This window comes from Dipteris shenzhenensis, chromosome 26 (genome assembly GCF_047967505.1).
Source record: "Dipteris shenzhenensis isolate YYH24624 ecotype China chromosome 26, Dip_SZ_1.0, whole genome shotgun sequence".
NCBI lineage: Eukaryota > Viridiplantae > Streptophyta > Polypodiopsida > Gleicheniales > Dipteridaceae > Dipteris > Dipteris shenzhenensis.
The window spans coordinates 30,299,443-30,314,755 of NC_141621.1; the positions used below are offsets into that span (position 1 = coordinate 30,299,443).

A 15,313-nucleotide genomic window follows, 5' to 3' on the forward strand; every position below is an offset into this window, starting at 1 on the left:
TTGGAGTTCCAATCAAAATTGTTTGAGATCAGGGCACACATTTCATAAATAAGGTCATCGGAAAGCTTACAAAACTTCACATGATTATTCACAAGAAATCTACAACATACTACCCTAAGGGAAACGGCCAAACAGAGAGTTCTAACAAGATTATGAAGAAGATTCACAGAAGAACCATTTCAGACAATTTGACAAATTGGGACCAAATGCTTGATTCCGTGCCATGGGCCTTCCACACAGCATTCAAAGTCACCACCACTAGGATGAAGCCATTCAGACTAGTCCACATAGCATTCAACGTCACCACTAGGATGAAGCCATTCAGACTAGTCTATGGGATTGAGGCTATTGCGCCAATGGAGTTTATCATTGGGAGCCTCAGAATTGCTATTAAAAATAGATTATCCAGAAGATTCACTACATCACCGCATTAAAACAATTGCTCAAGTTGGATGAGGACAGAATACAGAGATCTGCTATTTTCGAGGCCATTTAGAAAAGAAGACAAGGCTGGGTCAATCGAAATGTTAAGCTTAAAATATTCCAAAAGGATGACTTGGTACTGATGTACAACTGTAAATTGGGACTACGACTAGGGAAGTTCAAACTAAGGTATGACGGTCCTTTTAGAATCACTGAAGTGATGCCTCAAGGTATGTTCCTTCTATCAGACCTACACAATAACCACAGGGCAAACCAGTAAATGGTTTTTGATTGAAACCATACGCTGGACCTGATCCAACCACAACACTTGTCAATATAGTGCAATCTCATAGCTTTGAAATAGTGGAGATCAACATGTTGGAAGTATATTTCTATCCTCGAATCTAGCTCACCTTGCAAAAGCTCAATGGGCTAGTCCGACCAACTGATGTAGTCCGCGGTAGTCTGCGGACTAGTCCGACGAAGTTCCTCCCAAGAACACTAGTAACAATACCTAATCAATCTCAACAATGACACGGCCTATAGTAAAAGTGATTGGTCACCCGAGCACAACATTAGGACCTATTTCGATCGCCCCTTTCAATAGTTCGATCAGCTGATGATGAGTCGACGACCCACGGTGAACACACACTAGGTATTAACATTCTTGCATAACCAATTCTATAGTCAATGCAGATGGAGTATTATAGCACTAGCAGTATCAAGCTCGATAAGACTGAATGAGGGAGATCCTACAACAAATAGAATGAAAGGTCCACCACAGTTTTGATTGCAGCAAAGTTTTACAACGGGGTTCATGTAGATAGACAACTGTCTAACATGGACCCAATTACTCCATGGTCCGACTAGCTACATAACAGCGACCAGTGGTCCGACCACCTTCACCAACCCAAACTCAAGTCCAACCAGCTTCGCCGACTCAAACTGGAGTTTGAGCATCTTTGCCGACCCAAACTCGATTCCAACCATCTTCGCACACTTAAACTCCAGTCTGATCGGTTCCAGGATATTCGAACATGGTCCGACCAACTTCCGACCACCTGATGGGCTAACCTCATCATTCGACTTCCTTCCCACCGCAACCGATGCCCGATCACCTTTTACCACGCTAAAGCTCATCATTACCATTACAAGTGACCTGTTCGACTGTACTCCACAGCTTGCAAGATCTCCTCAATGTCGCTCTACCGTCATTCGCATACACATGCGATGCCTCCTACTAGTGGCCAACAAAAGAATATGCAAGATTACACTAATCATACTGCCAGAGAATAGCCAGTTTCCTTGTGCCAAATTTAGCATCATGCATCAAAGCCGACCCACAACAGGGAGATATCATCTGCTTCCACGCATAGACAATACCTTCGTCCACGGTCCAAGCTCTCACAATCCTACTCCCACAACTCCTCTCCTCACCACCGGGGCAACAATAAAGACAGCAACATGGGATGCAAGGATGCAGCCAAGAAGAGCTCCAAAACCATCCCAACCCGAGCCAATGCATGCAAGCGGAGGTCATAACCATTCCGATTGTTGACAATTCGACGAACAACAAAACAGATGACGATACAACGCTAGTCACCAAGAAGCAATTTGTGCAAAGCCTAGGGAAAACTTCCATGCCATCGTCACTAAAAACGTTCCGCCATCAGCCTCGATCTCAAAAGACACAGTGAATGGCTCACAATTGTTACGTTGATGGACTATGCCACACTCCCTTGGTAGATATGGAGGAGCTATTTTGGCACCCTAGAACAGTATGAAAAATTTCAATGGACAAGTGGGATGCTTGCACTTGGTGTGATGGTGAATCCATGTATCATCTCTCAAGTGGTCTATGAGGAAGATATGGTTGAAAAGGAAGTCAAGGCAGATATGTTACGGGAATTTGGGGAACCCAAATCTACAAAGAAATACTTCTTACTATACAAGGTGGACCTTGTTTGTCGACAACAGTTGGAACAGTATCTTGAGTAGATGCAGCTACTCGTGAAGATGAATACAATGTCCTGGGAGAGCTATGCCATTATCCAAGCCGCAGAGAAGGGTGATCAGATTTCATGGGCCAATGTCCTCTACAAACGATTGATGGCCGAGGTGACCAGGAAGGAGTTATTGACGTCTAACCAATACTCTAAGATCAGGCCATTTATTTAAGCTCTCTTTGAATTTCGTTGGCAGTCTCATTAGTGAGAATCAAGGAAATTCCCAATGCAAAGGTACACTCCAAGAACAAACAGGATATAGACAAAGAGGCCAGGAAGTGGCAAACAATAAAAGACCTCACAGCCGCCACTTATAGCATCGACCAAGCACTTCAAATGGTCTTCAACAGACCTTTAGAAAAGTCCCTATGGGAACTACCTCTTGGAGAAAGAGACCTTTTTACAGAAACGCCAAGCACCAAGAAAGACAAATGGATCAGAGTTAATTTGAAGAAATCTACAACAACCAACCTTCATGACATATTTTCCAATGCCCAGACGCTTGGTGAAACCCCAACAGCCCCAACTCGGCCTTCAGCCTCGGCACCGACAATTGATACTGTCTTACTCAACATAGTATAGCTTGAATATGCAAGGGGAATTGTCCATATATTCCACGAGCAACAGAACAACATCTGGGAAAAATTCCTCATGTAGACACATACCGACAGAGGAGAAAAAACAATTGTTATCTCGCATTGTAGAATTAGAAAAGTAGGGTGACCAGTTGACCAAGCTACAAGAGAAGATAACAACATAAACAAAAGCCCATGAAGAGGCAATGGTAGCCAAGTAGGCCCAAGTGCAGCTATTTAAAAGTCAAGTGACAGTGCAACCAGCGCCTCTCAACAGTCACAAGCTGGCTTGCCGAAATGAAATCCAAGTTTTTTTGCAATTTGAAAGGCTCACAAGTGACTACATGCACATCCAGGTGGAGAACACACTATTGAAGGATAGAGTCAAGGCCTTGGAAGCTGTGGAACAATAGCTTTAAAAAATGATTGAGGAAGATGTAGAGATTAATGGTGTCTTTATGTCACCTTTGGAGCTGAATGATATGAGGATCCAACTGTTGGCGACTTCACAAGAACTATGGGCTACCATCAAGATCAGAATGATGATTATTGATTATTGCTAAGAGGCCCTATGAGGAGTTCTCCTCGGCTGCCTACACCCATGACATCATGGCCTCATAGCTTACTGAACTGATAGAAACAATCTAGCATCTTACTGATCGCCTTACAGACTTAGAGACACTACAACAAATTGATCCTACTGATTCAGACAAGCTAGAAGTGTTCGCTGCTTATGCCACAGCCCAAGAGGACAACATATAGAGAAGAATATACATATTAACATGTCCATTGTAGAAGAGCCACACAGAGAAGATATACTGCACAGCCTAGACACCATGGCAGATATAAGAGATGCTTCACCACTAACTCAAGTAGAAGAGATTCATAATGACACATAGGGTCCTGAAAATAACAAACTTGAGGAGAAAGAATCCTCGAACGGGGGCATGGAAGACACCAATTCAGTGGACCAAAGCATGGAGACTGAACAATAGGGCAGACACTGTGCTGCAAGAGTCCCACATCTAGAGATTCCCATAGTAGAGCCCGCAGACTTGCTGAACATGAAGGAAGACCTTAAAATCATGTGTACCTAGAAAGTTGACTTGAAACATGTCAAATAATATTTCATGTAAAGAAAATATTCTCCGCGGTTCAAGTCAACACTTTTTTGTGTCAAGAAAAGTGGTCCACCGGGAGTGCCAGGTGTTAGGGGATAAACCAAAACCAAGTGGAACACAGTTTTGTAATCAATAGCCATATGAGCAGTTATAACTATTTATACTTTTACAAAACATAGTCATGGTAATACGATAAGTGCAACAACTATCTCTCTGTTCACTAGTTGAATATTATGAGGAGATATAGAGCAAGTTGTACTATTGGTTGTTGGAAAAAGAAATATCTTTTCTCCTATCTTTCTCTTTTATGTCTACTTTTGCCTTGAATGATACATTTTTGAGTTAATACACAGTTTGACTTGTATTTGACTACCTTTTGTTTTCTCCATTGTAATGTTGCCTTGCATAGCTGATACACTTTCTAGTCTGGGTAAGTTTAGCCCATAATAGTGCATTAAAATATATTTATGAGTGAAAATTCTATCCATAATCATGAAGACAGCCTAGTGTATATGACTACATAAAGTATGATTACGACTGCATGTCATATAATACAAAAAATGTAGGCTTTAGTGCATAGTAGTAGTCTACATAGATATTCCTACATTAAAATGCTCTTATATATACTCTTATGTACGCTATTAAGAGTACATTTATTAAGTATACATAAGAAAATATTTATGAGTAGATTATTATATATGTTATCATAAAGAAAGTCTTGTGTATATGACTACAGGTATAGACGAATAATGGATATGACTACATGTATAGAAGAATAATGTATGAGTGCATAGGAGTACACATAATATTGTTTATATATGTATGAGTGCAATTGGAGGTATATGTACATATTTGGGTCTCCATATATGAAACATACGTGAGTCCTCTTTTAAGAGTCTACACACGCGCACACACACACACACACACACACACACACACACACACACACACACACACACACACACACACACACACTTAAACATATATTGCAAAAATATGTAAAGAAAGAATCCTTCCCTTGAGTTCGATGGAGGGTTTTTTGTGCTTTTGGTGGTGAGGAAAAGAAAGTTCGATCCTATAGGAAACATAGAACAACTTTGAGCCTTAAAATTTGTCTAAGATATAACAAGAGAAAAGAGAGGGAATACCAAAGAGTAGATGATTAAGGGTTACCTTTACAGGTCTGCTTGTAGAGGTTTGAGTTCAACAAACCCATGACTTGGAGAGGCAAGGGATCATAGGGCTTCTTGGAGACAACAAGGGAGGTGGGGAGCCAAGTGGAAATCGAGGGGCACAGTGAGGAGGGAAGGAGGGAGTGATTGAAGGAGTGGAAAGAGAATCTGGAGGGAGGGAGGGAAGGAGGGAGGGGCTGCTATGATGGGAATGAGGGGAAGAGATGGGAGGGGGCAAGTGGAAGAGTGGGATGGGGAGGGAGTGGAAGAGTGGGGCGGTGAGGGTAGGGACTCTGGAGTTGAAGAGTGGAGGAGGAGAGAGAGAGAGATGAGGGAGGGGTTGAGAGAGGGGGAGGGTGAGACAAGGTGAGGGGGTGATGAGGAAAACTAGTATATCTATTCCTTTTGAAATGTGAACAAAAACTGTTAAAAGCTCTCAGGTACAAAAGTTTCAAATCATCCTGCTTGCTTTACTACTTGAGCATGTTTCCTTGTTTGATAATTAACAACTGTAAATTTAAATTGCCAAAGTTTACATTTCAAGCTAGAACAATGTGTCAATAATGTTCACAATGCCTCAAATTCAACAAAGGTGAATTATAATCTTTATGCCAATGTAAACTATATAACATTTAAATGAATGGTTTCCAGCATGATAGCTACAAATTCTCACTAACGTGGCATTATTTGGGACTCCGCTTTGACTTACTTTAGACTTTTAAAAAGAAAATTATTTGGAAAGAGTTGCTAGTGGAGATATTTGAGATCTAGAAAATGCTTACAGTTTAAAGTGAAGTCTTGAATTCATGAGTCTCTTTGAAAGAAAATACTAGAAAAGGGTAGAGAATGGTTTTCACATGTGATAATATATACATAAAATCCTCATTTTTGTGCATTGCAAATTTATTAAAAGTGCATATAATAATGTATTATAAATGTATATGATGATCTCAAACTTTATGCTATTGAAAGATATAATAAAAGTCTATCAAGAAAAGATTTATGGGCCATCAAACATGTGCATCGCATTTGCAATTCCTCCACATTGATTATGATACATCCATAGGTCATGATTAATAATCATAGATACTTTCAAATATACTAGTCATGACTTTTTAACCTACATTGTGACATTATGTAGTAAAGAAGAGGTTTGACTACAAATAAGAAATTATTGTATACATTTGGTTTTTCAAAATGATGTAGTCCATATAGGGGTCATTATTTTAAGGATTATCCACAAAAAAACATGCTTTGGGACAAACATGGAAAAAGTCTTACCAAGTTTCATCGTTTGAAATCAAGTATATAAATGCCCACTTTTTCAATCCATTGAAAAATTTTAGTATTGGGATGGGGCATTCCAAATGGAGAAAATTTATCAAGTACATATTTGCAAGAGGTTTTAATAAAACGTTGTTTGTTAAAAAGAATCGGGCACAAAGCTATCTACATGCATGTGGTATTATTTTAAATGGAGCCTTCTTGATGTGTCTGGGGAATTAATCCATACCCATTTATGTACACAACAGTGAAAAGCGTGCTCATGACCTCTAAAAATAAAGTTCATGATGGTGACATAGATGTACTACAAAATGCTTTAAAAGGCTTATTGGCCCATAAAAAATGGCTTTTTCTTTCTTATATTTGGTGGAAAGTACATATGTACTTATTAGACATGCTGCTTTCTTGAGTAGACATGGGATAAACTTTAAAGATCATAATGTTAGGCATTGTACAAGAGGGTTGAGGGTATCAAAGACAATAATATGCTCTAGCATATACTATTGAATAGTTGTTGATACAAGTCTTACAACCATACAAACTCATATGAATGATGTTTGACTCTAAGATTTTCAAAATATATAAATTTTTAATGTAAGGTTTTTAAATCTCGATGATCTATTCTTCATACTATGGCTTTTCTTAGTGGACTTTAATTGAACCCAGTATGTTGGAATGTGTAGTGCCCTGCATCATTGATTATAGATCCATCTCAAATCTCAACAAGTGTGTGTGTGTGTGTGTGCGCATGCGCGTATGCTCTACGCATGAATGGGCACACATGTGCATGCATGCATGAACGCGTGAGTGCGTGCTTGTGTGTGTGTGTGTGTGTGTGTGAGAGAGAGAGAGAGAGAGAGAGAGAGAGAGAGAGAGAGAGACGTAAAATGCTATGGTGGAAGCACTATTACCCCACTAATTGATACATGTGGAGATGTAGCCCTTATGGCTTGCAAGTGCATCATTTAGTCTACATCATTTTACTATAGTCTTAGACATAGGAGCAAAACCCAAAGTAATTGTTTTTTTAGAGTTTAAATTCTAGGTGAGCTTACCATTGCTTTTGAAGAAGCCCCAAGTTTGCATAAAGTGGTTGTATGACACTGAAATTTGTGTAAGAGCACGTGCAATTAGGATCATCATATTAGGCGCATGGCCTAGATGCATTCATAAATTTGATAGTCACTTATGATAGGCTTGACTTACTATTTGTTGTGGTCCACTAATAAAACATTCAGGTGTTGTGATTAGCATTTCTCAATTAACTTTGAATGAGGAGGGTCAATGGATCAATGACCTAAGCTTCCATGACTTGAATGATTGGTAAGCAAGAGTGAGCCTTTAACCACCTTTAACATCTATTGAAAATTATGTATATGTTGATGTGATAAGGGTAACTAGCGACCCATTATGTGGCAATGGTAGAATAAGGGTAATTGGAGGCCCATGATTAAACATGCACTGCAAGTAGTGGCAAATAGTTGTGTGACCGTATAGTGGCTAAATGAGACCTCAATGAGATGGTAAAGACCCAAGGAGGTCATGATATCTAAGGAACGTGTAAGATAGCCTGTGTAAAAGGGTCTTTCCAAATTGATTCTTAGAATACCAATGATTTAAGGTTCTCGAATAGTGCATGCAGTAGCATGCACTTATTAAAACCTTCAAAATATGTGTGTCATTTTGCAATGTTAGGATTGGTGTTCCATCCTTCCAAATTGCCCAATTGACCTAAATTCTTGTTTGGAAACCAATCTAGGCAAAGATCCCGAGGCAAGATTTTCCTCAACAAATGTGCTTTAATTTAGAGTAGAGAACAATAATTTATTGCCCAAAGCTAATTGTCCACAATTTGTTTCCAAGAATTGATGGAAGAGGAAGCATGAAATCTCAAAATGGGTGAAGTTGTATTGGAGAGAAACCTTTAATGTTGTTGGGTTTTGTCACGTGGCCAGCATTTGGAGGAAAGTAATGTGATGGATCCGATTGCCACCATGTGATCTGCAATTGTCATAGCCTAACATGGATGATTCTTGGAAAATTTTCATCGATAGTATTCACATGAAAATATTCACTGGTAGTATTCAATGGAGAGGAAGTAGTGTGATAAATCCAAGTGCACCATGCAACCTGCAACGTTGACATCACCTAACATGGATGATTCTTGGAAAATAGTGACTAGTTGTAGTTAGAGCACTATTAGGAAAATATTTTTGGGTATTTTTAGATTGTTTAGCTCAGTGGAGCCGTAGCCCCCTTATGATGGTGGTCTCGGTGATGTATAAGGGGATTTCCTTGGAGAGGATACTCCCTGGAGAGAAATAGCAAGTAGCTGGGATTCAATTTTCTCAAAGGGAATATCCAACCCTAAGGCATTCTTTTGTGTCTTGGAGGCTGTGGAGGTGCAGTATCCCCCCCCCTAATTTTAGCCCCTAGTATGCACCTACAAAGTTTTTTGGCCCTACTAAGGGTCTATGAAAAGTACTAAGGGTAAGTTTTTCTTTTCTTTTTTTCAAGATCACCTTATTAAAAGTAGGTTAGTGTTTAATTTTCTGTTAGTTGTTAATGGTCATTAAAGGTTGCCTTTCTCCTTAGAATTCCTTTCATTAAAGGAGGTTTGTTGTATTGGAAAATGCTTTGATCTAGCATGTCTAGATCTTTTGTGGGAAAAGAGCGACAAGCTTTGATTTAGTGGGTCTAGATCTTATGGGTCTCAAGGTTCTTCCTCAAATTTCAATTTCAAGGAGAGCCAGCTGGTGAGCATAAAGTGGCTAGAATACCGCGTGAAAAAGAAAATAAGTGTAGGCTGGATTCCACCATCTTCAAGGTATGAATATTCCCACGCTCTATATATAAATCCCATATTCTATCAACCTTACGCTAAACATTGTCCGCCACCCACCTCCTCAGCTAGCTTCCTTTGCTTCCCTTCATGTCACTTGGTCTTGCGCCCCTCCTCTTCCCTTTCCTCGCTTTCCTTGCCGCCCTCCATGGCAATTCTGCCACTCTCTTCACTGACGATTTTTATATCACCCATGGCGCTCCAGACCACGCTAAGACCTTCAACAATGGCCAAGTTATGCAGCTCTCATTGGACCAATCGTCTGGTAATCTTCTAGCCTTCCCATGGTAACGTTTCCAGCCATTTAGAACAGCTTATCATGATAATGTTTCCAGCCTTTCTAAAGAGCTTATCAGGTCTAGTGATTCCTAAAGATAGTAGCGAATTTACCCTTTACCTCTTTGCATGTTTATTTTTTTATGAATGCAGCGTCCGGGTTTGCATCCAAAGTCAGATATCTATTTGGAAACTTTGATATGCAAATCAAACTCGTTGCTGGCAATTCAGCCGGCACCGTCACGGCCTACTATGTAAGTTCTGTATCATTTTGTTCACCGCTTACACGCTTATAGACCTTTCTAAGTTTGTTTTCTTCTCGCATGCTTGCCTTCTGGATCTAAAGCGTTTGCTGACTGGCGCTTGCAGTTCGCTTCTCGGACTTCCAATCACGATGAACTGGATTTTGAATTTCTCGGTAACGTGTCCGGCGAACCTTACATCCTACAAACCAACGTCTTTTCCAATGGGGTGGGTGGTAGGGAGCAACGAACCTACTTGTGGTTCGATCCTACTGCCCACTTTCACATGTACTCTGTGCTTTGGAATCCAGAACAAATCGTGTACGCCTCCGTCCGCTGCACTGCATTTTCAATACAAGTTGCCGTATTCGCCAGCCATTAAGGAAACTCCCTTACACAATCTGACGCACTGAAGTGATGGAATGCAGCTTTTCAGTAGATGGAGTTCCTATCCGACAATTCGCCAATAACGAAGCCGCTGGCGTTCCCTATCTCAACAAGCAGCCCATGAGAATATATTCCAGCATTTGGAACGGAGATAACTGGGCAACTAGAGGTGGACTTGTCAAGATCAATTGGACACAAGCACCTTTCGCTGTATCCTACACCAATTACAAACTGGACGCCTGCACGGAATCTGCAACTCCGAGCTGCTCCTCTGGAAAATGGTGGAACAAAGCAACATACCAAACCTTGGATACAGAGCAGCAAAGCAAACTTAAATGGGTGAAGCAAAATTATATGATTTACAACTACTGCACTGATGTGAAGAGATATGCAGTTGCGCCTACAGAATGCACTCGACAACCTTAATATAAGGTTAGTTCAATTGCCAGCATCCGCAACGATTTTATGCAACACCCCGAAGAGTTCTCGACTAAACTAAAAGACGGCTCTGGAAGGCACATGAGCATAACAAAGGCTGGCTTTCCACTGAGCCACAGATGGCCGTAAAGTCTTAGGACTACTATATCTCAAGTTAGGACGTTTGAGTCATAATGGCCATAAATAACATTCCTAAGGGGCCATAAGTATGAAAATTCAATATAAAGACCATATGAAACTACGGATGGCTTAAATGTGAACGGAACTATTCATATATCAAATTGTCATATCTTAATACATGGTTAAATTATCATAAAATTTCACTTCGCCCTTGGTTGTAATTAGTCATTGTCTATGACGCTTAATGCCTCAATGAAAATAGTTAGGATTAAACACACTTGAGTAGGATCCCAGTGAATGGCCCTCTAATCCTCGGCCCTCGATTGGTTCCATAGCGGACAACTGGAAATGGGAGCGGACAAGTGGGAATGGGGGCTGGGAATACCCCTTCATAAGCTAACTGTGAAGATAATGGACAGACTCCTAACGCATAATGAGGATTGGTTCCAGAAGGCCAATGACAGATGGCTAAGAAGTGATTTGGAGCACACTTGGAGAGGAAGAGTAGAACGGGCCTGGAAAGCTACCCCCTTTAGCAAGGTCAACTTTTTTATGTAGAGAATAGTGGGTGGCCACTTCCCGGTTGGCAGCCATGTCCCTTGGCTATAGGTGGATGATAGATGTTAGATCTGTAGATCCTCCGCTGAAACCATTACGCACCTATTTTGGGGGTGCCTGTGGGTGAGGAATGTGTGGAGCACCGTTCGAACACTCTGTGCTAAGATGCTGGGTTTGGAGTTCATATCCAAGGGAGCTGCTATGTTTGGCGTGGATCTAGGAGCGGATAGAACTAAACTATGGAACATTATCAGATACACGATACTATGTACATAGGATTTGGGTAGCCACATATGAGGCTTCGGTTAGTAGGAATGCTATTTTTTCCCTGTCCAGTAAGCAGGCTATTATGGATGCTACTATCAACACTTATTTCATTAATTTTGGACTCATATGTCTACATTTGGACTATTCCTTAAAATCCTTCCCAAATGAAAAGTTTACTTTATGAAAATGTCATTCAAGAATCAAAAGTTTACTTTCTGGTACTGTCATTTCCACATAATACATTTCAAAATATCTCTCTACAATGTTGCACTAATATTGCAAAAACTACTATTAAATCCTAAATTTGTATTTCTTGTATAAGAATCATATTCTTAAATTAAAAAATCTGAGTTATTAGTTGAAATCCATGAAAAACCATGCTATTGAGGATTCACAAAATTTAAAAAATATCTACACAAGAGACTTGCACGACTCTTTTTACTTTTAATGCAGAAAACTATAACACTCTTGAATATTCAAGAAATTAAAAGGTTTATATAGACATGAGACATGATGGAAGCCTCTTTTGTACTCTAAAAAATACCAATAGCTATGCTTGCAAATTTACATTATCATAAGTTTTACAAGAAATATTGCTCTGGATGAGTCTTTGTACAAAGGATCTGTTGTGGCTTTTTCAATAATTTATTTTTTCCTTTACAGTGAGTTTAGTACAAATGGGCGATCCAAACATTTGCTTGTTTAAATGTCCTTTTCTATCATCACAGAAATGAGCGATCCAAACATTTGATTGTTCAAAATGTCCTTTCTGTCGTCACTTGTCGCTTGGGTGCCATCTTCATTCACTCTCATTTGACCACCACCACCACCTTCACTCTTTCTCAATATTTGAATGGTGTTATCATGGGCATTCTTCATTTGCACTATCTCCTTCGAGGTTTGAGGGTTTGGGTTTCAGAATTGGGGGTTAGGGGTTAGGGTTTAGGGTTTGGAGTCAATTAAAATTTTTAGTTTTTATTATTTTTTATAAAGTCAAATTTAAATTTATTAAGATTTCAACTTCTTATTAATATGAATGTTAAATTCTTATGAGTTGTAAGTAAATTAGTTTTTGTAAATAAAAATTTTATCTTTTTTAAACTCGCAACCAAAAAGAATAATGGAAAATAGATTATTTCTTGCTTTTAACTCGCAACCTAAGCATATTAAAAAGAACAATGGAAAAGAAATTATTTCTTAATTTTCTTCACTTCGATAGTTGGTGTAGTCTAGATTAGAATAGATTAGTTGTCCTTAGAGGAGAGAACTCTAAAAAAACCAATCAAAGCCATGCTCAAAATTTCCCGACTAGTTCCTAATCAGAGTCATAATCAGAGTCAGTCCATTCGTTCACATTCAGTCTCACACTCACAACAACCCTACCATTTAAGCAAGGATCAAGGTTTTAAAACTTTCAAGATGATTGGAAGTTGTATCAGTGGACAGGACAGATTACAGTTGAATCAGTTATGGGATTGGTCAGAGCAGATTATATTTTTACCAGTTGTGGGAGTTGACAGAGCATATTGCACTTATATCAGATAGACTTCAGATTTGTATTCGATTGTACTTTATTTCATTTTACACTATCCACAAGTTCATTGTAAATCCTCATTTTTTTCCACATTTATGCATGTATCTAAGCCTTGTAAAGCCTTTTAGGCTATTTCCAAAGCATGAAATTGACACTTATATGATTGGGAAGAATGAAAACCTGAGGTGTATCAATGGAACTCATTGTACTTTTGATTTATCAAAGTAATTATAGTTTTCATGCAAAAGTATTATATTTTTTGTACCTAAAATTTTTGTATCTTGAGGCTACAGCATTTGTCAATGGTATGACATTGAAATACGAAAGAATTTATGCCCCAAAGAACTTCACAAACTGGACTGTTGTTGACACAACAAAGAAAGCATGGTTCTTGGTACTGAGCAAAGGAAATCTCATTCTAGTGATGACAAAGAGAGAGTTGGAGAAAGATGAGCGGGCATCAGATGTATCTTTCTCAAAGAGCAATTTGATTCAACGGGGCACCTTACTAGGAATAAAAATTGCAAAAGATGCCAATACAATGATGATTTACACAAAGTCAAGAATGAGAAACAGATTGTTTCTTCTTTGAAAGAAAGATGCAATGCACTTTGTGATGCCACCGCCAGAAGCACCTAGATTTCCTGAATTGGTTCCTGCATGGGAGATCCTCCAACATGTGTGAGAGGAATTTCCCATTGAGGAAGTAGAAAAAATGCAATCAAAGATAATCCTTGAATACTTTCAGGGTGTCATTGAACAAGGCTCAACTTCATTGGAGGGACCTAAGGTGCAAGAATCCACACATGAGAAAGGAAGTGATGAGACATGCCATGTAGACCTGGTTCATGGTAATACAAATGAGAGAGGAACTGGACAAAACACATTGTAGCGTTGGATGAGGGTCTTGTACACATGGATGCTTACAAGGGATCTACATATGAGATAGGAATTGAATTGGCTAAGACACGACATGCATCAGATGATACGGAACATGCACATGCATCTCAGATAGGAATTCAACTGGCTGAGACACGACATGCATCAGATGAGACAGAGGACATGCACATGCATCTCTCATTCATGGTATTACTCACTTAGATGGTGTAACTCATGAAGTTGATGGAATAACAAAACAAGTGCATCCCTTGAGTATACTTGAAGTTGAGGCAATAGAAGAAGAAGTAGGGCGATCTAAAGCGGTTCACATAGAGCCCCTAAAAAATAAACCTCGACGTCAAATGCAAAAGGCGAGTACTTCACGAGCTACAGTTCCAAGTCCTATAACTCAAAAAAGAGGTCATTCATTTACAAAGAAAGGGCAAAGAAGAGAAGAGGAAGAACACGAAGACAATGCGAAGCATCTTGAAATGGAGCTAGATTTAGAAGCAGAAATGTTATCAATGAAGAATCTAAATCTTCGCTTGAATGAGGCTGCAGATGAGGATCCAGGATATATATGGGGCCAGAAGACTCAAGTTATACATGCTTCAATGATGGTCAAAGCAAGCGTCTTCACCAACAGCAGGACCTTAGATATTGTCTATGCTGAAAAGATTTTTCAGGCTTTGATTGATGGAAAAAAACCAGTTGTTTCTAATTTGGTACTCCGTCCAAGGGCATTTTGGCCAGTCAAAGGAGATTCTAGTCAATCCATCAATTTCTTTCAGCCTATAGATTTTAAGATGCAATTCACTAAGTTCCTTGGAAAACAAGTTTCCTCACTTCAAGAAGGGCGTAGTTTAGTGAATGATCCAGAATGACATATAAAGGATGCCAAGAGAAATTTCTTAGCTCATTGCACATTTGAGGCAATAGATGGTCAACACTATGCCTATGCTTGTAATGAGCATTCTAGAGAGGCATACAACAAAGGAGAAATTAGTTATCAAACCTTCACGAGTGTGCCTCAATGCCACTGCTATTCTGCATGCATTTGTATCTTCAAGAACGAGAAAAAATATTTGATTGAGTCAGAAAGACTTAATCATGACATTCATGCACTACAAAAGATCACTTCCACTTCAGAAATGTTGCTCAAAGCTAGGACAATATGGAGAGCTTTTCA

General features: G+C 39.4%; 1 protein-coding gene across 1 annotated transcript; it reads left to right on the forward strand.

Annotated features, from left to right (window-relative positions):
* The first annotated feature begins 1,657 nt into the window (after window positions 1-1,657).
* Window positions 1,658-10,754, forward strand: LOC147884937 (xyloglucan endotransglucosylase protein 1-like). Its single transcript, XM_087397673.1, has 5 exons — window positions 1,658-1,669; window positions 9,496-9,688; window positions 9,853-9,953; window positions 10,069-10,262; window positions 10,370-10,754. The coding sequence occupies exons 2-5, from the start codon at window positions 9,514-9,516 to the stop codon at window positions 10,752-10,754; spliced, it is 855 nt and encodes a 284-aa protein (XP_087253799.1). The 5' UTR covers window positions 1,658-1,669; window positions 9,496-9,513.
* Window positions 10,755-15,313: the final 4,559 nt, after the last annotated feature.